At 37.0% G+C, this 22,839-nt stretch overlaps 1 protein-coding gene across 4 annotated transcripts in view; it reads right to left on the reverse strand.

Moving 5' to 3' along the window:
- Positions 1-22,474, reverse strand: part of LOC133559351 (core histone macro-H2A.2) — a 60,957-nt gene extending 38,483 nt beyond the window's left edge. Inside the window, exons 1-4 of one of the 4 annotated variants that reach the window (XM_061911050.1) lie at positions 22,207-22,467; positions 6,293-6,567; positions 4,184-4,361; positions 607-713 (exon numbers count right to left, since the gene is read on the reverse strand). In XM_061911050.1, coding sequence (XP_061767034.1) covers positions 607-713; positions 4,184-4,361; positions 6,293-6,379 — 372 coding nt within the window. In that variant the 5' untranslated portion in view covers positions 6,380-6,567; positions 22,207-22,467. Of the gene's footprint in view, positions 1-606; positions 714-4,183; positions 4,362-6,292; positions 6,568-22,206 lie in introns of all 4 variants that reach the window. The other 3 variants (XM_061911053.1, XM_061911052.1, XM_061911051.1) reach the window with 3 other exon arrangements.
- Between the last annotated feature and the right edge of the window lie 365 nt (positions 22,475-22,839).

Below are 22,839 nucleotides of genomic sequence, written 5' to 3' on the forward strand. Positions count from 1 at the left end.
GCGTCTTTTCGTGTCATCCTCGCCAGTTTCGGGTCCTAAGTGGCAGTCAAAGTGTACCACCTTGTCGAAATACCTACTCAGACTTCTTCTGTCCAAGTGAGATGCATAATTTATGATCTAAAATAAGCTTACTTGTAGCAAGGGAGCAAGAAAGCAGCAGACCACTCGATGTAAACATAGGGACACAAGGTAGTGATTACGGCGCCGCTATAAATAGTTTGTCTGCATTAGCGCTTACAAAAATAATATTACTATCCATCCATCCATCCATCCATTAATTTTCTACCGCTTGTCCCTCACTAATACTTGGTTGATATTCAAATCACGAAATGTAAATGGAGTATTCCCAAAAAAATCTCCTTTAGGCAGGGACCTAAACAAAATTTAAAGTAACAGCAAAAGTTACATCTAAATGTGCTTTTACCAAAATTACAGAGCATTATAATCGTAATGCCAGACAGTTAAAACAGATCATTGTGCACTTGTTGGGATTTTTTAACACATTCCTCTCAAATATTACGATATGATCATTCTAACTTGGGTATTTTCTATAATGAAATTAGGCCTAATTGCAATATGGTGCATCCGTAAAGAAATGATTGTTACCTGGTTGAGTTCCTCATCATTGGCCACAGCAAGCTTAATATGTCTGGGAGTTATTCTGCCTTTCTTGTTGTCTCGTGCAGCGTTCCCTGCCAACTCCAAGATCTCAGCTGAGAAGAAGAAAAAAGTGGAAATCTCTTACACACCGTGTCTTAATGTTTATTTTTTTACACATGTACCCCGAACTATGTGACTTCATACCCTTAGGGACAGTTGAGTAAAACAAAATATTAATTACTATCTCTGTTGAGGAACATTTGCAGTGCAGTGGGAATAATACCTGAACACACATTATGCTGTGGTGTGACGTCAGGGCCAGCAAGGCCTTCTCTGCTGGCCTAACATAACCAGAAATCATCATCATAATTAAACATAAAAGGACTTTTTTTATTTACTTTCCCTAAATATCTAAAAGTATTCTTATTCTCATCATGTCATATTATGCTCCTTCCAGCACTGTTGTTTTTAGTTTAAAAAGTTTTTATCCAATCAGAATTCAGCTAGCTTATGTTGCCATGCTGTACCAAATCTGCCAGACGCCTTCAGATTCAGCAATGCGGGCGTCCGTGCGATGTAAGCGAATGGGACATGCAGTGATAGACAGTTGCAATAGCCAATCAGATCATGCGTTGTTGTCAGTAAGGCCTTCTAGATGGCCTAAGGCAGATATATAGTGATGTATGAGCCAGGTAACGTAAGAACTCCATTACCCCCCCCGCATGCCCCCGTAATGGAGAGCATGCGCAGTAGCCCCGTTTAGGTTGTTGAATGAAGACATGCCGGTGTAAAGTAAACTTTAAGAAGTCAGCAAACACGCCTCGTCTGCATCTTTTATGATTAGACAAGACAACACGTATATTTGCAAGGCCGTTTTCAAGAAGGATATTTAAAGAGAAACTACATCTTGTGAGAACATCTCGGCCAACCCCAGAAGCTAGCTCAGCTGTCGATGAAATGTGAGTTCAGATATTTTATTTCTTAATTTTTTCACCTTTAAAATATTTTTTGCAATTTTAATTTTGACAGTACTACATAAGATATGTTTTAATTGCTGATGCAGGTTTATTGATTTTTAAATGCACCAGAAAATATCCCGTTGTGTACAATGCGCAGTAGTGTGTAAATGTGTTTCTGTATGGTATTTCTCCAGCAATGGTCATGTGGTGACATCAATTATGGTATTTTGAGAGCTAATCATTGAAGTCGGACATCACTGGAGGCCTAGGTGGGAAATGCACAGCCCGCCACTGACATTATGAAATGTGGGAGATACAATATATAAATATTAGGGCTGGGCAATTTCCTTATATGATCATGATCAAGATGAATTTGAGTTTCATCACGGTGATCAGCTGTTAGAATATATTACCTCGATCAAACATGGAGGGAATGTCTGTCAGAAGTTAGTAGTAAACAGTAGGGAAGCCAAAATGCTCAGTATAATCCTGCACGGAACAATCCACCTTTTTTGACCATGATCCTGTGTGTGTCTGTGAATGTGTGTACGGTTGCATGTTAAAGTCAAAGTTAAAGTACCAATGATTGTGACACACATACTAGATTGCATGTGTTCATATGAATGTGTTTGTGTACATGTGTGTGCGTGACCGTCCCTGTCCACTGTCTCAAAAGTCAGTCTTGCCCCACCAAAATGAATGTCTAGTCAGTATTATGCCTCTTTCCTTTTACACAGCTGGAAGAGCAGACCAGAAGAATAAAACAAAGAATTGTGTCTAACACTAGCATAGAAGTTAAAACACAATGTTGAGAAGGAGCAGCAATTTTGTAGCGACACACTTTAGTCTCAATGCATCTCACCAGTAATCCTACCCTGGATGCGGACTCGAAGGCAGGCACAGAATGTCTTTGTGAATGTACTACTGTATTGGTCCCGATTGGGAGAATAAACACACCCATTAAATTAATCCGAAAAATAAATTTTTATATTTCATATTTCTGAATCAGAGTTTTAGGAGACGGCGTGCCTCGGTTGGTAGAGTGGCCATGCCAGCAACCAGAGGGTTCCTTCCGCCATCCTAGTCAAGTCTGTTGTGTCATTGACTTCACCCTTACTCCCGATGAATCGTGGTTAGGGCCTTGCATGGCAATTCCCACCATCAGTGTGTGAATGTATGTATGAATGGGTGAATTTGGAAATAGTGCCAAAGCGCTTAGAGTATCTTGAAGGTAGAAAAGCGCTATACAAGTATAACCCATTTACCATTTTGTTTGTTTGCGCTCTGATTCAACTCTTCATATAGTTACATGTACTACAGAAACTCTTCAGACACTTTTTGTTTAAATAATTTTGAGTTTGTGAATGAAACACATTTTGTCCAAAAATAAACATTAGATGTGTTTTATGTGTTGGTACTAGAGGGGGAAATACATAATTTTTAGATGCATAGCAATTCGGACATGAACGATTACAAAATCGGTTAGTAAACGTCAATAATCGTTTTTTTATATTGTAAATAAAGTAATTCAGACAGTTCTAAACATTTGGCTGACTGCAGTGAGCCACCTCATCGAGAGATCTGACCAGCTCCATTATTTTAGGGCACTTATGTTCCGGATTTGCACACATTTCCATAAATTTAATATATGTGAGGGGAATTAATATAAAATGTTTTACTTAAAAATGTCGTATTAGAAATGCACAGTTTTTAAAAGTGGCAAGTGATAGACGCTTATTTAGTGAAAGGAAAATAAATGTAAAACTGCATCAACATACATAATACAAAGATGCATTATTAATCGATTTTTAATCTAATCGTAGCTCCTGAATCGTAATCGAATCCAAGTGCCCAAAGATTCCCACTTCAATGTGGTACACATTATTTTACAGTAACTCAAATTCAAACTGCACTTTAATGTATTTTTATTAAATATAAGTTACAGGATTTGATTTTTAAAAACCTTTACAATCTAGGTCACCACTGGTTGTTTGCCAAACCACTAGTGAGAAGCACTGATTTATCCCAAAAAAAAAAAAAAAATCCAAGAAGACAAATAATAACTTACCATATGAAAGGGTTATTTAGAAAGTGTTAACCTTAAATAAAAGTCTTATAGTATTTAGTACACCACTGATACATTAACTGCAGAATGAAGTATGTGATGACAAGCAAAACAACAAAAGAACTTCGAGAAGAAAACCAATTATATTCTTTACCCACAAAAAAACGTACTGAAGAAGAAGCAAAACAGTGGCCCTAAAACCGAGCTATGGACCGTAGCGTAGGTTCACTGTATCGTTGCACCTCTAGTAAGCACAATAATAGATACAAACAAAATGGCAGTTTTCAACTGTTAGCAAATATTACCTCGATCAAACATGGTAGAAATGTCTGTACAAGATACTGCATTAGTAAACAGTAAGGATGCAGTGGTACTCGGTATAATCCTGCACGGGATAGTCTGCCTTTAACAAAAAAAATAGTGATATTCATCGAGATCTGACGATATGAAAAAATTAATTGTAATAATTTTTTGCCATATGGCCCAGCCCTAAATGACATTCAAATAAAAGCTTTGAGGAACACATCCTGTAAATAGTCACACAGCGCTATTGCAGTACCTGCCAAGTATTCGATGACTGCTGCCATGTAGACGGGTGCCCCCATGCCAATGCGATACTTGTGTGTGCCTGTGCGCAGATACCTCATCATTCTGCCCACAGGGAAGATGACCCCCGCCCGGGCAGAGCGAGACAGCTTGGTGGCCCTCTTTTTTCCCCCTCTGGCCGACATCCTGCTCTGGAGCACAAGATGAATTAACTAGGTGTGTTCCAATCAGGGTTTTATGCTGCCAATTCCGATCATCAATAAGCGCGATACAAATACAGCCGATACATATCACATGTATTAACTGTACATTTTTCAATGCATCGTCAAACCTGTCAATAGCAACCACTCAAAGGAAACAGCACAAGTGGCCAGACAATTTCAGACGATTAGTAATATTGTTTACATTTTTAATAACCAAAAAACCATAATTTATTAAAACATTTTAGGCCACACTGCTTGCTTCCTGTTAAACTGAAGCGCTGCAGTGCCTGCGCATGCACACTAGAGCCGGTCGGTTCAAGTAACGTAGTGGCGACTACACAAACCTTGCTTGGAAAATGTTCCTTGCGAGTAAACAGAGCCGATCACTTCGTTTCACGCCATTTCAATCGATTCTACAAACCCCGTTTCCAGATGAGTTGGGAATTTGTGTTAGATGTAAATATAAATAGAATACAATGATTTGCAAATCCTATTCAACCCATATTCAATTGAATGCACTACTAAGACAAGATATTTGATTTTCAAACTCATAAACTTTATTTTTTTTTTGCAAATAATAATTAACTTAGCGTGCCAAAGTAGTTGGGAAAGGACATGTTCACCACTGTGTTACAAAACATTTTCTTTTAACAACACTCAATAAACATTTGGGAACTGAGGAAACTAATTGTTGAAGCTTTGAAAGTGGAATTCTTTACCGTTCTTGCTTGATGTACAGCTTAAGTTGTTCAACAGTCCGGGATCTTGTTGTCGTATTTTATGCTTCATAATGCGCCACACATTTTCGATGGGAAACATGTCTGGACGGCAGGCGGGCTAGGAAAGTACCCGCACTCTTTTACTACGAAGCCATGCTGTTGTAACACGTGGCTTGGCATTGTTTTGCTAAAATAACGTTGCTTGGATGACAAAATATGTTGCTCCAAAACCTGTATGGACCATTCAGCATTAATGATGCCTTCACAGATGTGTAAGTTAAAGAAGAGTTGGTTAAAGGATTTCAGTTTAAGTAGTTTTTGAAAATATTTTAGCACATTTAAAATTACCTTGATAAAGATGATAACCGTGATAATTTTGGTCACAATAACCGTGATAGGAAATTTTCATACCGAGACATCCCTAACCTACTGTATATAATACCTATTTGTGTATTGTGCGTATAATCGTATTTATATATGTGGGTGTATATATATATATATATATATATATATATATATATATATATACACACACACACACACATCTATATATACATACACATTTCTGATTATACGTATATATATACACATCTATATATATATATATATATACATACATATTTCTGTATATACGTATATATACACACATATATATATATATATGTGTGTATATATATTTAAATGTATATATGTTTGTATATATATATACATATATATATATTTACATATATGTGTGTGTATATATATATGTGTATATACAGAAATTTGTATGTATATATATATATATATATATATATATATATATATATATATATATATATATATATATATATATATATATTATATACTGTATATATACTGTATATATATATCCATCCATTTCTTACCGCTTATTCCCTTTGGGGTCACGGGGGGCGCTGGTGCCTATCTCAGCAACAATCGGGCGGATATATATACACACACATTAACATTAGCTGGTTGTTACAGTATGGATTGATATAAAGCTTATTATTTGTATATATATATATATATATATATATATATATATATATATATATATATATATATATATATATACACACACAGACATTAACATTAGCTGGTTGTTACAGTATGGATTGATATAAAGCTTATTATTTGCACATTATTGGCAAGTGATGTACCAAAATGTTGACCACTGAAAAAAAAAAGTTTGATCACCGAAAATTGTGCTGCCGCCATTGTGACTGCCAGTAGCATTCTCAGTATGTCTGCATCCATCCATCCATCCATCCATCCATTCATCATCCTCCGCTTATCAGAGGTCGGGTCGCGGGGGCAGCAGCCTAAGCAGGGAAGCTCAGACTTCCCTCTCCCCAGCCACTACGTCTAGCTCTTCCCGGGGGATCCCGAGGCGTTCCCAGGCCAGCCGGGAGACACAGTCTTCCCAACGAGTCCTGGGTCTTCCGCGTGGCCTCCTACCGGTAGGACGTGCCCTAAACAGGTAATATTAAAAAATAAATAAATAAATGATAAATGGGTTGTACTTGTATGGCGCTTTTCTACCTCCAAGGTAGGGCTGGGGGTTTTTGGCCTTTATTAATATTGCGATATTTTTATACCATATTTCGATATACGATATATATTACGATATTTTGCCTTGGCCTTGAATGAACACTTGATGCATATAATCACTGCAGTATGATGATTCTATGTGTCTACATTAAAACATTTTTCTTCATACAGCATTAATATATGCTACTTTTAAACTTTCATGCAGAGAGGGAAATCACAACAAAGTCAATTGACTAAAACTGTATTCATTAAATACTCTTCATTCTCTCACGGGTTACTTTTTAAATGAAATAACAAATTGATAGTGTTGCTACCTTTTTGTAGTAACACTTCTGCTGCATACTTTGCATTGATTGATTGATATTTTTATTAGTAGATTGCACAGTACAGTACATATTCCGTACAATAGACCACTAAATGGTAACACCCGAATAAGTTTTTAAACTTGTGTAGGTCGGGGTCCACGTTAATCAATTCATGGTACAAATATATACTATCAGCATAATAGTCATCACACAGGTAATCATCATAGTATATACATTGAACAGCATATTGCTGTTGTCTGCTGAATATCTTCCCACTTGGAGCCAAACCACCGCCAGATGATGGACCCCCTGCTCTTTATGTTGGGCATTTATTGTTCTTCCTACATTTGTGCTAAATTTCGCACCATCTCTCTCTCTCTGATAGGCGAGAGCTATGGCGCTAGACCCGTGAGAGTATGTGACGTATGTAAGAAGCCGGGCCTGTTTTCCGTATCTGTCAGAATGACAGACGAGGAGGACTGAGAAACGCCTGTTGTGTGATGCCCGCAGCTAAAAGCTAAAAGCAACTCGACCTGCCTCAGCGAGAGCTACAAATGTTGTAGCGAGAGCTACATGCGCGACAGTATGTGACGTATGTAAGAAGGCGGGCTTATTTTACGTCTCTGTGAGAAGGACAGACGAGAAGGATTGAGAAACGGCAGTAATGTAATGCACGCAGCATCAGACAACGGTGTGAGAACAAATAATCGAATATTACAATATAGTCATTTTCTATATCGCATAGAGACAAACCTGCGATGTATCGTATATTTACGATATATCGCCCAGCCCTACTTCAAGGTACTCAAAGCGCTTTAACACTACTTCCACATTTACCCATTCATACACACATTCACACACTGATGGAGGGAGCTGCCATGCAAGGCGCTAACCAGCACCAAGGGTGAAGTGTCTTGCTCAGGACACAACGGAAGTGACGAGGTTGGTACTACGTGGGGATTGAACCAGGGACCCACGGGTTGCTCACGGCCACTATACCACTGCGCCACGCCGTATTGCCCACAGACAGCCATCTACAACATTTGCAAATATTAAGAGGACAGTGGCAGCTTTTAAGAAGAGAAAGTCCAACTGGAGCAACAGAGCCAAGCAACTGTGACGCCATGCTCGATGCAGCTCGCCTCTTTTGTCAGCGACATCGAAGGTCAGAAGTTAAGAGTGTCTTATCACTAGTACATTTTTAAAAAACACGCCATGCTCGCTACAGCTCACCTCTTTTGTCAGCGACATCGAAAGACAGAAGTTAAAGAGTGTCTTATCACAAGTACAGTTTAAAAAAACACCAGTAGAAGATATAATTGTTGCTGGTTGTTTTTAATATTAAAAAAGTGATTAAAAACTGGAAACACTTGAAGAAATCTCAAAAAAGTATTGTTCAATGAGCAGCAACATTAAAATATGGCAAAACTATTAAAACATATATATGTTAATACGGATTTGTAATAATAGATTTGTTTTAAATGTATGTATGAGGGATGTAATGGTAAACGGTGTAATGATAAACAGTAAAATTCCCGACGGTTAGTAATATAGTTACAATTTTTAATGACCTTATATCCGTCATTTATTTAAAGCATTGTAGGCAACCCTGAAAACGAAGTCACAGCAGCCCTGGCGCATGCGCAGTAGCGTTGTTTGGCTTGAAAATCATGGCGGAACACCACTACACAGACAAGGCTTTAGAGATTTCGACTCGGAGTATACAGAGCCAAGTTGGTTTACTTCATTTTCCCTCATTTCATTTCCGTGGAGTCTCGCCGTGTTCAAGAGCGCACTGCTGTTTTTAGTTGGAAACAGGTGTGGACAATATTGGAGACAGATGCATCTGTCCTAAACTAAAAGTAGTATACAGCGAAGGAGAAAACTATTTGATGTTACTTTTATTTTTCTCAATACAGAGTCCATCAACTGTGACTGAGAGTTAATGCCGTGAGGAAACATGAATCAGTCGATAGAGCTGTGAAGATTGTGTGTTTGATGGTATCCAATAGGGTTGCGAATCTTTGGGTGTCCCATGATTCGATTCAATATCGATTCTTGGGGTCGTGATTCGATTATATATCGATTTTTTCGATTCAACGCGATTCTCGATTCAAAAACGATATTTTTCCGATTCAAAACTATTCTGTATTCATTCAATACTTAGGATTTCAGCAGGATCTACCCCAGTCTGCTGACATGCTAGCAGAGTAGTAGATTTAAATAAAAAAAGCTTTTACAATTGTAAAGGACAATGTTTTATCAACAGATTGCAATAATGTAAATTTGTTTTAAATATTAAATGAAGCAAAAATACGACTTATTTTATCTTTGTGAAAACATTGGACACAGTGTGTTGTCAAGCTTATGAGCCGCGATGCAAGTGTAAGCCACTGTGACACTATTATTCTTTTATGTTATTTTATAAATGTCTATTGATAATGTCAATGCGGGATTTTTAATCACTGCTATGCTGAAATTATAACTAATATTGATACTGTTGTTGATAATATTCATTTTTGTTTCACTACTTTTGGTTTGCTCTGTGTCGTGTTTGTGTCTCCTTTCAATTGCTCTGTTTATTGCAGTTCTGAGTGTTGCGAGGTCAGGTTTGGTTTTGGAATTGGATTACATTGTTATGGCATTGCTGTGTTTTGTTTTGTTGGATTGATAAAAAAAAAAAGTTACAAAAAAAAATGTCGATTTAAAAAAAAAAAGAGATTCGATTCTGAATCGCACAACGTGAGAATCGCGATTCGTATTCGAATCGATTTTTTCCCACACCCCTAGTATCCAAGGTATCACTCTTTATTTTTGTTGGGCCAACTGTTGCACTGAACCACGAGGTGTTGTTAGAGAAGATCAAAGCTTGTTTATTAGACTTCATTTTTATAGCGAAACGCCTTGAGTTTTATATTGATTTCAAAAAGTAACCATGTGTTGTTTTTTTACATTACTTGTGTTTTTGTTCATGTCACAAAGGTATTACTTTAAAAACAATTCATGTGCCTTTTGTTAATGTTTTATTCTGTATAGTTAATTCCTATGCAACAAATTTCTGCTCGAAGTCTTAATAGGTCTGTCTTAATACAGCATCTACATGGACTAAATAACTTTGAAAAAAATACCTCCCTCTATCAAAATGTAAAACTAGAGATAAAGCCATGATGTAATGACAAAACGCTGACACGATATTATTAATAAACAAAAACAAAAACAAATACTTGTCTTTAGACATATGAATAACGGGATAATGTTTATCTATAGCCTTTTTATTAGACATTACAAATTACATGATGGTATTGCGTTCAAACCGCACCTCAACACAACTCGGTAGTCATGAGTTCAATACTGATAAATATAGTCTTAATGATTATTTTGGCCATAATCATGCAGCCTTATGTATAAGACATGATATCATACATCAACACTATGTTTATCTGTATGGACAAAAAGTGCAGTTATGTTTTATTACCATCCGGTTTCATCTTTCAAAATTCTTACAATGTTTTTTATTTTTGAATCTCTTATGTCCATAAAGTGCTATCTTGCACATTGTTCATATGTATTTTAGTTATTTATATTATTTTCTGCCATATTACTTTGTTTATGATGCTTTTGTTGATTTCATATGCACATTCAATTTCTACTTGAGGTACATGAAACAGTGTTTTTAACAACAATAATGTTTCTTTTACAAAGAAAATTATTTTGAATGTGTTGTGTTATTTTAAATAAAAGTTGGTTAAAACATTTCAGTATGAATACTTTTTTAAAATTTTGAGCACATTTAAAAATACCACGCTAACAATGATATGCAAGATAATTTCGGTTTTCATTGATTGATTGATACTTTTCTTAGTAGATTGCACAGTACAGTACATATTCCGTACAATTGACCACTAAATGGTAACACCCGAATAAGTTTTTCAACTTGTTTAAGTCAGGGTCCACGTTAATCAATTCATGGTAACAATAACCGTAATAAGAAGTAACAGCACATAACATCACAAACAACAACAATGCTACACATTCTTTTAGAGCTGGGAAATAAATCAATATACACGATATATCGCGGGTTTGTCTCTGTGCAATATAGAAAATTACTATATCGTGATATTCGAATATACATTCTCATGCAGTTGCTTTTAGCTGCTGGCATTACACTGCATGCTCTTCTCGCTGTTTCCTGTCTCTCCTTCTCACAGACAGCAAGCGCACCTTCTTACATACGTCACATACAACGTCATACGCCCTCGCAGAGCAGAGAGGTAGCAGCATGGGTAACGTTAGCTGCATGTAATCGATGATAATATGGAACTTTGATCCCTCAGGCGGAGCTGTGCGAGTGGTAATACGAGAGAAAGAAGGTGCAAATAAAGGAATTAATTCCCAAGAAAACCAGCAGGGGGTCCATCGTCTGGCGGTGGTTTGGCTTCAAGTGGGAATATGTCGAACAGACAACTGTAATTTGTCGTGTGTGGGCCAAAAGCGTTGATACAAAAAGTAGCATTACTGCTAATACAGTGGGGCAAAAGAGAATTTAGTCAGCCACCGATTGTGCAAGTTCTCCCACTTAAAATGATGACAGAGGTCTGTAATTTCATCCTAGGTACACTTCAACAGTGAGAGACAGAATGTGAAAAAAAATCCAGGAATTTACATTGTGGGAATTTTAAAGAATTTATTTGTAATTTATGGTGGAAAATAACTATTTGGTCAACCATTCAAAAATCTCACTGATGGAAGAAGGTTTTGGCTCAAAATCTCAAGATACACGGCCCCCTTCATTCTTTCCTTAACACGGATGAATCGTCCTTTCTCCTTAGCAGAAAAACAGCCCCAAAGCATTATGTTTCCACCCCCATGCTTCAGAGTAGATATGGTGTTCTTGGGATGCAACTCAGTATTCTTCCTCCAAACACGACGAGTTGAGTTTATACCAAAAAGTTCTATTTTGGTTTCATCTGACCACATGACATTCTCCCAATCTTCTGCTGTATCATCCATGTATCCATTTTTGTATAAACTTCACTCGTCGTGTTTGGAAAAAGAATACTGAGTTGCATCCCAAGAACACCATAACTACTGTGAAGCATGGGGGTGGAAACATCATGCTTTGGGGCTGTTTTTATGCTAAGGGGACAGGACGATTGATCCGTGTTAAGGAAAGAATGAAAGGGGCCATGTATCGTGAGATTTTGAGGCAAAACCTCCTTCCATCAGTGAGAGATTTGAATGGTTGACCAAATACTTATTTTCCACCATAATTTACAAATAAATTATTTTAAATTCCTACAATGTGAATTCCTGGATTTTTTATTCACATTCTGTCTTTCACAGTTGAAGTGTACCTATGATGAAAATTGCAGACCTCTGTCATCATTTTAAGTGGGAGAACTTGCACAATCGGTGGCTGACTAAATACTTTTTTGCCCCACTGTATGTAGCATCATTTGAAAAGTCACCTGCCTGAGAATGAAGAGTGATTACTCCGCATTTCTGATTTTTGATTGATTGAAACTTTAATTAGTAAATTGCACAGTACAGTACATATTCCGTACAATTGACCATTAATTGGTAACACCCGAATAAGTTTTTCAACTTGTTTAAATCAGGGTCCGCGTAAATCAATTCATGGTAATGTCAACATCTCCATTCGGTGCCACACGCCCACACCATCAATATGCAGAGTTTAACATTTCCAGATCAACACCGTATGAAAAAACTAGTCAACAACAGAATTTAATAACGTCTGTAGTAACCTATCATATAGCAAAGGACGAACACTATTTGATTTCCTATTATGCAGCTCATTTTTATTTGACAGTTATTGAAATATCCTGTGTGACAACATGCACAAAAGTGCACTTTATTTGTTTTTAAACTATTGTAGTGGTGTTCTGTACAAAAAGTGCACTTTAATTTAGTGTTTGTTTTGATGTTTTTTTTTTTCCCAAGATGGCGCTGCTGTAGTGGTTGCTGTAGGCAGGAGCTCTGTGCTCGTGTCATCCTTTTGTGTTTCCCTCTTGTTTTCATGTGTTATTATATTTTTTTGCATTTTGGTCCAGGACCCTTTGGGACTGTGTGACAAGGGGTGGCACTTTCGTGACTTCTGTGGTGCTTTTTTTGTGGACCTCTGGATCTGCCTCCCGGGAGCCTTTTGGCCATGGAGACCAGCTGCTGGGTGTCTGCTACACCAGAGTCTGTTTGGAGGGACTGGAGGAGATGCGGATGAGGGGACAGGGCTGCGGAGCTAGCACTGAGCGCTGGGACGGAGAGGCTTCGCGGTGTCTTGACTGGGTGAGCAGGTGTCAGACACCTCAGTCACCTTGGACGTATCCTCGCTCATCCATGCAGACTGGACACAGGCCGAAAGTGGAGTTGGCTGTCTTGGTTGCTTTGTTGGATCTGCTTCTGTCTCTGGCCATGCACCATCCTCCCCAGCAGACGATGGCGTGGAACACCGCAGAGGCCACCACAGTCGATATGTTTCTTTTACTTTTTATTCATAGCTGTATGTAGAAGTGTCTGGTTGTATCTGCTGCTTTAATGTCTTTAATGTCCTTTGTGTTCTTTGATGTTTCCCTCTTACACACATGTAAGAGGGATGTGTACTATGGCTATGAGTTGTTCTTTTCCCTTGGCCTCAGTCTGCACCCCCACTCCAGGGCCTAGGCTAAGACCGATTTTTTATTTTTTTATTTTATTTTAATCTTCTATTCCCCCCCCCCTGTTTACCTGTATGTCATCTTTTTTGTAAGGGGCGCTGGAAGCCGGCAGACCCGTCAGCGATCCTGTTCTGTCTCCCTGTAATGTTTGTCTGATCTTGAATGGGATTGTGCTGAAAATTGTAATTTTCCTGAAGGAACTCTCCTGACGGAATAAATAAAGTACTATCTATCTAATCTAATGTCATCTTGGTGACATTAGATTAGATAGATAGTACTTTATTTATTTATTGTTTTGAAATGTCTCTGACAATCTTGCACTTTCTTTTTTGTAAATGACATAAATGTTTGTGCCACTGCTTAATAACTTTAATAAATACAGTTTTGGTCAATTGCCTTAGTTGTGATTTCATTCTCTGAATGAAAGTTTAAAATGAGCATATATTAATGCAGTAAGAACAAGAATGTTTTAATGTAGACACATAGAATCATCATTCTGCTGTGATTATATTAGGGGTGTAACGGTACACCAAAATTTCGGTTCGGTACGTACCTCGGTTCAGAGGTCACGGTTCGGTTCATTTTCGGTACAGTAAGAAAAAAACAAAATATACATTTTTTGATTACTTATTTAACACATTTACGAAATCTTCCAGCAAAAATATTTTTTTTTGTGGAATATTTGATGTGAAGTAATCGGAAACTTGGAAGGTCAATAATTCGTAATAACATTGTGAATGTTTTAAACAATGACAGTTTGAAAGAAAAAAAAAAAAAAGCTTTGTTTTATTAGTAAACATTGCAAGTTTTTCTAAATTACATTTAGCCTTTAAGATTTTTTATTTCACTTTTGTTTATGTTTTTGTTTATTTTAATAGTATTTTTAGAATGTGCCTTGGGCCTTTAAAACATTAGCTGTGTGCCGCAAATGGCCTCCGGGGCACACTTTTGAAACCCCTGCTATAGATAATAAAAAATAAAATCTGATTAATCAAAGGATAAAAACCAGATGGCGATGCATGCGGGTTTATCACAACTCTCTCGCTCTCTCTGTCTCTGCCCCGCCCTCACGAATGTTAACGCTGTGTGCACCACTTTTTTTTTTTTTTAACCCCTTCTTAACCCTGAACGTACATGGAAAAAACACACAACCATAGCTTAAAATGCCGGACATTCGAGGCATTTAAGAAACTCCACCTGGACAGCACCGCAAAGAGGACATATCCCGTGAAAAGAGGAGGTGTGTTCAGTCTACCATAGCCCAGTTGTTGCTAGCATGCCGTGTGTTGTTGTTTTTTTGATTGATTGAAACTTTTATTAGTAGATTGCACAGTACAGTACATATTCCGTACAATTGACCACTAAATGGTAACACCCCAATAGGTTTTTCAACTTGTTTAAGTCAGGGGCCACATTAATTAATTCATGGTGCATCAGTGTGCATTGTTTACACAACGTGCGGTGCGCTACTTAATATGTCCATGTCGTTCGGTTCACCTGCGAACCGAACCGAAAACCCCGTACTGAAACGGTTCAATACAAATACACGTACCGTTACATCCCTAGATTATATACATCAAGTGTTCATCCAAGGCTAAGGCAAAATATCGAGATATATATCGTGTATCGCGATATGGCCTACAAATATCGAGATTATTAAAAAAGACCATATCGCCCAGCCCTACATCCATCCATCCATTTTTACCTGCTTGTCCCGAAAGGGATGGATGGAATGGAGCCTATCTCAGCTGCATTCAAGCAGCAGACAGCGTACACAGATAGACAACATTCACACTCACATTCACACACTAGGGCCAATTTAGTGTTAATGCTACACAAATAATAGCAATGTGTGTTGGCGTCAAAATTTGCCTTTTACGGTACAGAACAGAGGGGTTATTAACAACCACTGTGTTGGTACTTATAGAGCAACTGCATTACCCAGCATTCGGAGCTGTAGACCAGACCGAGAAGCATAGACAAAACTACTGAACAAAGATACGAGCGAGTATGAGAGGAAAAGTGCTCGTTGGCCTGTATGCGGAAGTAAGAGTAGTATGTACAACACTGTCCAAATGGTAGCAAGGTAGGCAGCAAGCAAGCATCATTGTGAAAGGTTGTGCCGTGCCACCATCTGGCCGATCAAGGCTGCCTGTCCGCCGGAGTCGTCGTCCCTTCAGGTAAGAAAACTTAAACATTATAGAACAGGGGTGTCAAACTCATTTTAGCTCAGTGGCTACATGGATGAAAATCTTTTCCCACGTGGGCCGGAATGGTAAAATCATGGCATAATAACTTGAAGATAAAAATACGGTAACTTGAGATTGTATTCTTTGTTTTACTTTGGCCCAAAATACATTTCTCTCAGTGGAGTTGAAATCATTAACTTGATCGAAAAACTTGTCATTACAGTTATTTATTTTTTTATTATTAGATACGCTGCTAATTAACCCTTCAAAAATAACCTTTTGACGTGAAGGACATAATGAGCAACAACCTGAAATTGTCCCCTTCTTTTTTATTGACACATTGTCTATATTTTGCAATACATAATGTTGTACACTACCAGTATATGGAGTGTCAAATGGAACGGAACAAAATAAATACATCTTTAAATAATTACCTAAATCTGTCATAAATTATTTAAAATTGGAATACAATATATAAAAATGTGTCATAAATCTATTAAATTTTAAAACACCAAATTATTTAATTATTTTAATATTTACTGTTAACAATTACAGCGTGAAAAAACGAGTGGTAGTTTTTTTTTTTGAGGAAGAATCCAAATTCAACAGAACACCGGGTAATTAATTTAGTATTAGGATCTGCCCACTGACTTTGATTAAATAAAATTAAATAATATTAATTTCAATCGTGAAATAAAATTGTGTGAAATAATTCATTCAACAAATATGTAAAATTAAACAATATATTAATTAACAACGCATTGACATTTATTTAAAGACAAATTTGAGTAATTAGTTAAACACATATTTCATTCTGTCCCATTTGACCCTGCATAAATCCAGCCAACTCTTATTGCTGAAAGCTATATAAAAAGCAAATTTAATTGCTGCCAACAGATGACCTCTATTCTTTTTTTAGCAACACACAAACCCAAAATAAAACAACTTTGGCTATTGTATTTAATCTTATTTCATTCATCAAAAAGGGAGGGCGAAGGCAAGATTTTACAAAAACGACGAGAAAAGCCACTCACACTCCATTCCAAGGAAGAGGAGTTGAAGAACGCACAAGTTTGCAGTGATCACTTCGTTAAAGATTAGAACATTTATTATTTCCAATTTCAGTATTATCTTGATATTTTTAGTGTTTCTTAAACATGATTGCAAAGAATATTTCGAAAAGCACCAATCCAGCGAGTCTAAATAAAAGAAAGCATATGTGAGCAAAACCTAAAAGAAAAACTTTTATGAAATGCACCAATCATTAATGAAGGTTTCAGCACAAACAATGTTGACATGTATTGTTATATTCTGATAAAGATGGGGAAAAACACGCTACTCGTAAACGGCGTGTACAACCGCAAAAAACACGGCAGTCGATGTGAATTTAAATCATGAAATGCAACTTTACTCGAGAAAACAATGCATATTTATTCAGGAGAGTCTTGATACCAATTTCCCTGACCAAGCCACACAAAAAAGTTGTAGTCCTCAAAACTTTTTCAAGTTATCAAATTAGTCATGTGGAATGATGTCTGGAGGACAATAATTCTATATGTCTGGGAACGGGCCTTGATATCACTCTGCAAATCTTTTTTTTGATCAAGTTAAGGGATGTATTTCATTGTATGGTTTGATTTTTTTTTGTATCTGCTTTTTGCAGGAAGATTTAAGTCTCTTTTGTACTCATATAGCTCACGCGCTGCCTGGTATACAACAGTCATCTTGGCTTTGTTGACTGGTTTTCACTTCTGGGAAGAAGTCACACGAAAAAATACAAGTAATTCACAACACCTTAGTCGCTGCTTGAGAAAATTTCATAGGATTTGTCCTTTTTCCACCGCACAAACTGCAACCTTCGAAGGGACGCAGACCTTTAAATTAAAGACACAGCGCTTGTTGGCTAGTGATGGGCTAAGCGATACTGAAATATTGATACTTCCGATACCAGATCGTAATGCTATAGTATCGATTCTCAAATCAAAATATCAATACTTTTGATACTTTAGTTATTTGCGATAATGTATACAGTATAATCAACAAAAACACAGTGTAAAGTACCTAAATGACTGAGATATTGTCTAAATGAAACACGATTGGTGGGAACTTATTTTTCTTTGGGTCATGTGCAAGCAAGAAAATTCCATGCAATTAAAATGAGTCACTCTGTATTGGGGTTGTCCCGATACCAATATTTTGGTACCGGTCCAAAAATGTATTCTGATACTTTTCTAAATAAAGGGGACCACAAAAAATGGCAATATTGGCTTTATTTTACCCAAAAAAATCTTGTGGTATATTAAACATTTGTTTCTTATTGCAATCGAAGAACAATTTTGGCATTACATAAAATAGAGAACATACTAGACGATTTGTGTTTTAGTTGTAAGTAAGCATGTTCTATCTACACTAATGTTAAAATGTAATAATCACTTATTCTTCTGTTTTTTGGATACTTTACATTAGTTTTGGATAATACCACAAACTATCACAAAGTATCAATCCGCTACCAAGTAGTCACATGGATGGATAGATAGTACTTTATTGATTTCTTCAGGAGAGTTCCTTCAGGAAAATTTAAATTCCAGCAGCAGTGTACAGAGTTGAGATCAATTTAAAAAAAGTAAAAAGTAAATAATGGGGGTTTAAATGGAAACAAAATAGAGAAATATTACAATAACAATAAAAAATAAAAAGCAACAATGGGAATACAAATATAACAGTAAAATAAGAATATAACAAGAGAAAGTAGGCAGAAGTGACCATGTTATGAAAACGTATTGCACTGTTTCATCCTTGTACCCCCTGCCCCAGAGAGGAGTTGTACAGTCTAATGGCGTACATGATCACACATTGGTCATATTCAAAGTCCTCATGTGTCCAGGGACATATTTACTGAGTTTACACACATAATATGATTTTTTTTAAGGAAAAATGATTTTGTGATGAAAATATAGATGTAATCACAGAAGTATCAACTAGATATGTTATTGTATTTGCTATAATTACAGTGGATGTCAAGTGTACATCCACCCATGGTTTTTGTTTATGTTGTAGCGGTGACGCTGGTGAGCTGTTGTATCCACCTACGGTGTGTAGTGAAGCATGTTTAGCTATTCCTCGTCCTGCAGGGACGATACTTGTAAGAAACCACTTTATTCGTTGCCATGGAGGCGAGGAATAGTGATTTATAAGTAGCTAAAACACTGCCGACTGCGGATATATCTTCGCTGCTAGCTGCTCTGAATAAACGGAGCCAATCGCTTCGTTTTTCATTGCCATCGCTTCTATTCTTGTGGAGTCTCGGTGTGCGTCTATGACCGCAATGCTGTTGGAGGAGAAAAATATTTGATGTTGCGATTTCATTTATAAAGTGCAACGAGCGGGCTTCCGTCAGCTGCTGGGACTAACTAAGAGTTACCACGCAGCAGGCGATGGTCGGGACTGTTGCCACAACATGTTTATAATGTCCTTAGTTTGTTGACTGGAATGCTCACTCCTACTTTAATTTAATTGCTAACTTTGTTAGTGTTCCAATAACATCAATACGAGCTAAAATGTTTTGTCATTTCTTCAAATTGAACGCAGGCTGAGTTGTCGGTGAGGCACAAAAGTTACATATTAAATGTGACAGGTATCATTGCTGTTCATTTTTGATGGCCAAACTGTTGCAAATAAGTCCATGGATGTCGAAGAAGAACAAAAATTGTTTATTTGACTTTATTTTCGTTAGCCAAACTGATTTGTGTTTTATATTTTTATCAAAAAGTTGTGTTTTTTCACAAACCCCGTTTCCATATGAGTTGGGAAATTTATTTACATGTAAATATAAACGGAATACAATGATTTGCAAATCCTTTTCAACCCATATTCAATTGAATGCACCACAAAGACAAGATATTTGATGTTCAAACTTATAAACTTTATTTTTTTTTGCAAATAATAATTAACTTAGAATTTCATGGCCGCAACACGTGCCAAAGTAGTTGGGAAAGGGCATGTTCACATGTTACATCACTTTTTCTTTTAACAACACTCAATAAACGTTTGGGAACTGAGGAAACTAATTGTTGAAGCTTTGAAAGTGGAATTCTTTCCCATTCTTGTTTTATGTAGAGTTTCAGTCGTTCAACAGTCCGGAGTCTCCGCTGTCGTATTTTAAGCTTCAGAATGTGCCACACATTTTCAATGGGAGACAGGTCTGGACTGCAGGCGGGCCAGGAAAGTACCCTCACTATTTTTTGACGAAGCCACACTGTTGTAACACGTGGCTTGGCATTGTTTTGCTGAAATAAGCAGGAGCATCCATAATAACGTTGCTTGGATGGCAACATATGTTGCTCCAAAACCTGTATGTACTAATTAGCATTAATGGTGCCTTCACAGATGTGTAGGTTAGCCATGCCTTGGGTGCTAATACACCCCCATACCATCACAGATACTGGCTTTTGAACTTTGTGCCTAGAACAATCCGGATGGTTCTTTTCCTCTTTGTTCCAGAGGACACGACATCCACAGTTTCCAAAAAACATTTGAAATTTTGACTCGTCAGACCACAGAACACTTTTCCACTTTGCATTAGTCCATCCTAGATGATCTCAGGTGCAGAGAAGCCTGTGGCGTTTCTGGATGTTGTTGATGAATGGCTTTCGCTTTGAATAGTAGAGCTTTAACTTGCACTTACAGATGTAACAACAAACTGTATTTAGTGACAGTGGTTTTATGAAGTGTTCCTGAGCCCATGTGGTGATATCTTTTAGAGATTGATGTCGGTTTTTGATACAATGCCGTCTGAGGGATCAAAGGTCAAGGTCACTCAATGTTAGTTTCTAGCCTGTCCGCTTATGTGGAGTGATTTCTCCAGATTCTCTGAACCTTTTGATGATATTATGGAACGTAGGTGTTGAAATCCCAAAATTTCTTGAAATTGCACTTTGAGAAACGTTGTTTTTAAACTGTTTGACTATTTGCTAACGAAGTTGTGGACAAAGGGGTGTACCTCGCCCCATCCTTTGTTGTGAAAGACTGATAATTTTTTGGGAAGCTGTTCTTATACAGAATCATGGCACCCACCTGTTCCCAATTAGCCTGCACACATGTGGGATGTTCCAAATAAGTGTTTGATTAGCATTCCTCAACTTTATCAGTATTTATTTCCACCTTTCCCAACTTCTTTGTCACGTGTTGCTGGCATCAAATTCTAAAGTTAATGATTATTTGCAAAAAAAAAAAAAAAAGGTTTACCAGTTTGAACATCAAATATCTTGTCTTTGTAGCATATTCAATTGAATATGGGTAAAAAGTGATTTGCAAATCATTGTATTCCGTTTAAATTGACCTCCAACACAGTTTCCCAACTCATATGGAAACGGGGTTTGTACATTACTTGTATTTTTTCATCCCACAAAGTAATTACTTTAATAACCATTCATATGACATAGCATTTTGATAATGTGTTATGGTGTATAATGAATACCTACACAACTGATTTCTGCTCAAACTCTCGATGGATCTGTCTTGATACAGCATGTACATGTACACAAATTAGTAAATGTAAATGTATGTTCATAATTTTAAAAAATACCCCTCTTTGAAAATCTAAAAATAGGGATAAAGGCATCATCAAAGCTGACACGCTGATACTTTTAATGAACAAAAACAAATGTGTGTCTTTAAATATATAATGTTTATCCAGAGCATTTTTATTATGTATTGAAAATGACATGATAGCCCTGATGAAAACTGATTAATAATTGCATTTTTTTGCAATTATCATTATTATTATTTTTTTTTTTTTGCAATATTTGTTGCATTTTACAGTCATACCTGAATTAAGCGATTTGTTTCTCCCTGCGTTTTGTTTTTTTTATATGAGCGTTTGGAACTGCACTCCTTTTTACATTTGACCAGACACATTAAGTATAATTGTACAAAGTGTTGGTATTGGATTGGTATTGCCAACACCAGCCTGAATTTCACTCGGTATCGGATCGGAAAGAAAATCAGTGGTATCGCACACTACTATTGTTAGCTTTTCGGCGGAGAGATACAGCACTGGGTGCACTGAGCCAATGGAAAAATAATGGCCTTAGCACGCCTCGCAAACGTAGATACACAAACTCCAAAATGAGCATAAGTGCTTCCAAACGTGTACAAAACACATTTCAGGCGGCATTAGCTTTTTATGTTTGTAAAATATCTATTAAGATTAGTTTAGAAGCGACAGATGGTGTTTATGTATTCAGTAAAACTAGAGCGCTGGCTGTGTCAAAATCACTCCGCACATAGCTGCTGTTATTACAAGACATTTCCGTCGGTAACACTCTTCAGTACACACAATTGTTTCCTCGTGTGCGTCTCTATTTACCTAACAATATCATTACAAATGATTATACCTGTTCAATGCGGTTGTTTTCTCTTCTTGTGTCCGTTGTTTTCCGTTAAAGTACAGCAAGCAGGGAAAGCTGACTGGTTGGTTGGTTGGCTGTGTACTACAGATCCTGGGAAGGGTCAAAATTCACTAGTGGCCAAAAAAAACCTATCCCCATAACGCGGTTCAATAGCCGAAGACGTGATCGTTCCTAAATAAGCACTACGCGAGTTCCAAATAATTACAATGTTTTCAACGGAGGTGGGCAACTAGATCCAAAAGTGTCAACGTAAAGGTAGCATCAGCATTAGTTGTGATGGCATCGATATTTTGCAGTTCAAGTTCAGCTCGGTTTTTTTTATTGAATGGAAGCAAATGCGAGGTTTTATTTATTCTTGCACAACCGGATGTATTTTACATTTGGATGTAAAAAAGGGAATAATTGTAATCTTTTGTATTGGTGTATTGTAAAAATACAAAAAAGGTATTTTCCTATAATGTTGTTCCTGCTTTTTATTCTGATTTAAATCGCAATAAACAAATTAAGCATATTCATTCAAATAATGCAAGATGTGTTTAAGGTGTGGCCAGAGAGCCATTTGTGTCTTTGCTTTACTATTTGACCCGCTGCCTCTTCTCAAAATAAAATTTAACATGA

The sequence above is a fragment of the Nerophis ophidion genome, linkage group LG09 (assembly GCF_033978795.1).
Source record: "Nerophis ophidion isolate RoL-2023_Sa linkage group LG09, RoL_Noph_v1.0, whole genome shotgun sequence".
Classification (NCBI taxonomy): Eukaryota; Metazoa; Chordata; class Actinopteri; order Syngnathiformes; family Syngnathidae; genus Nerophis; species Nerophis ophidion.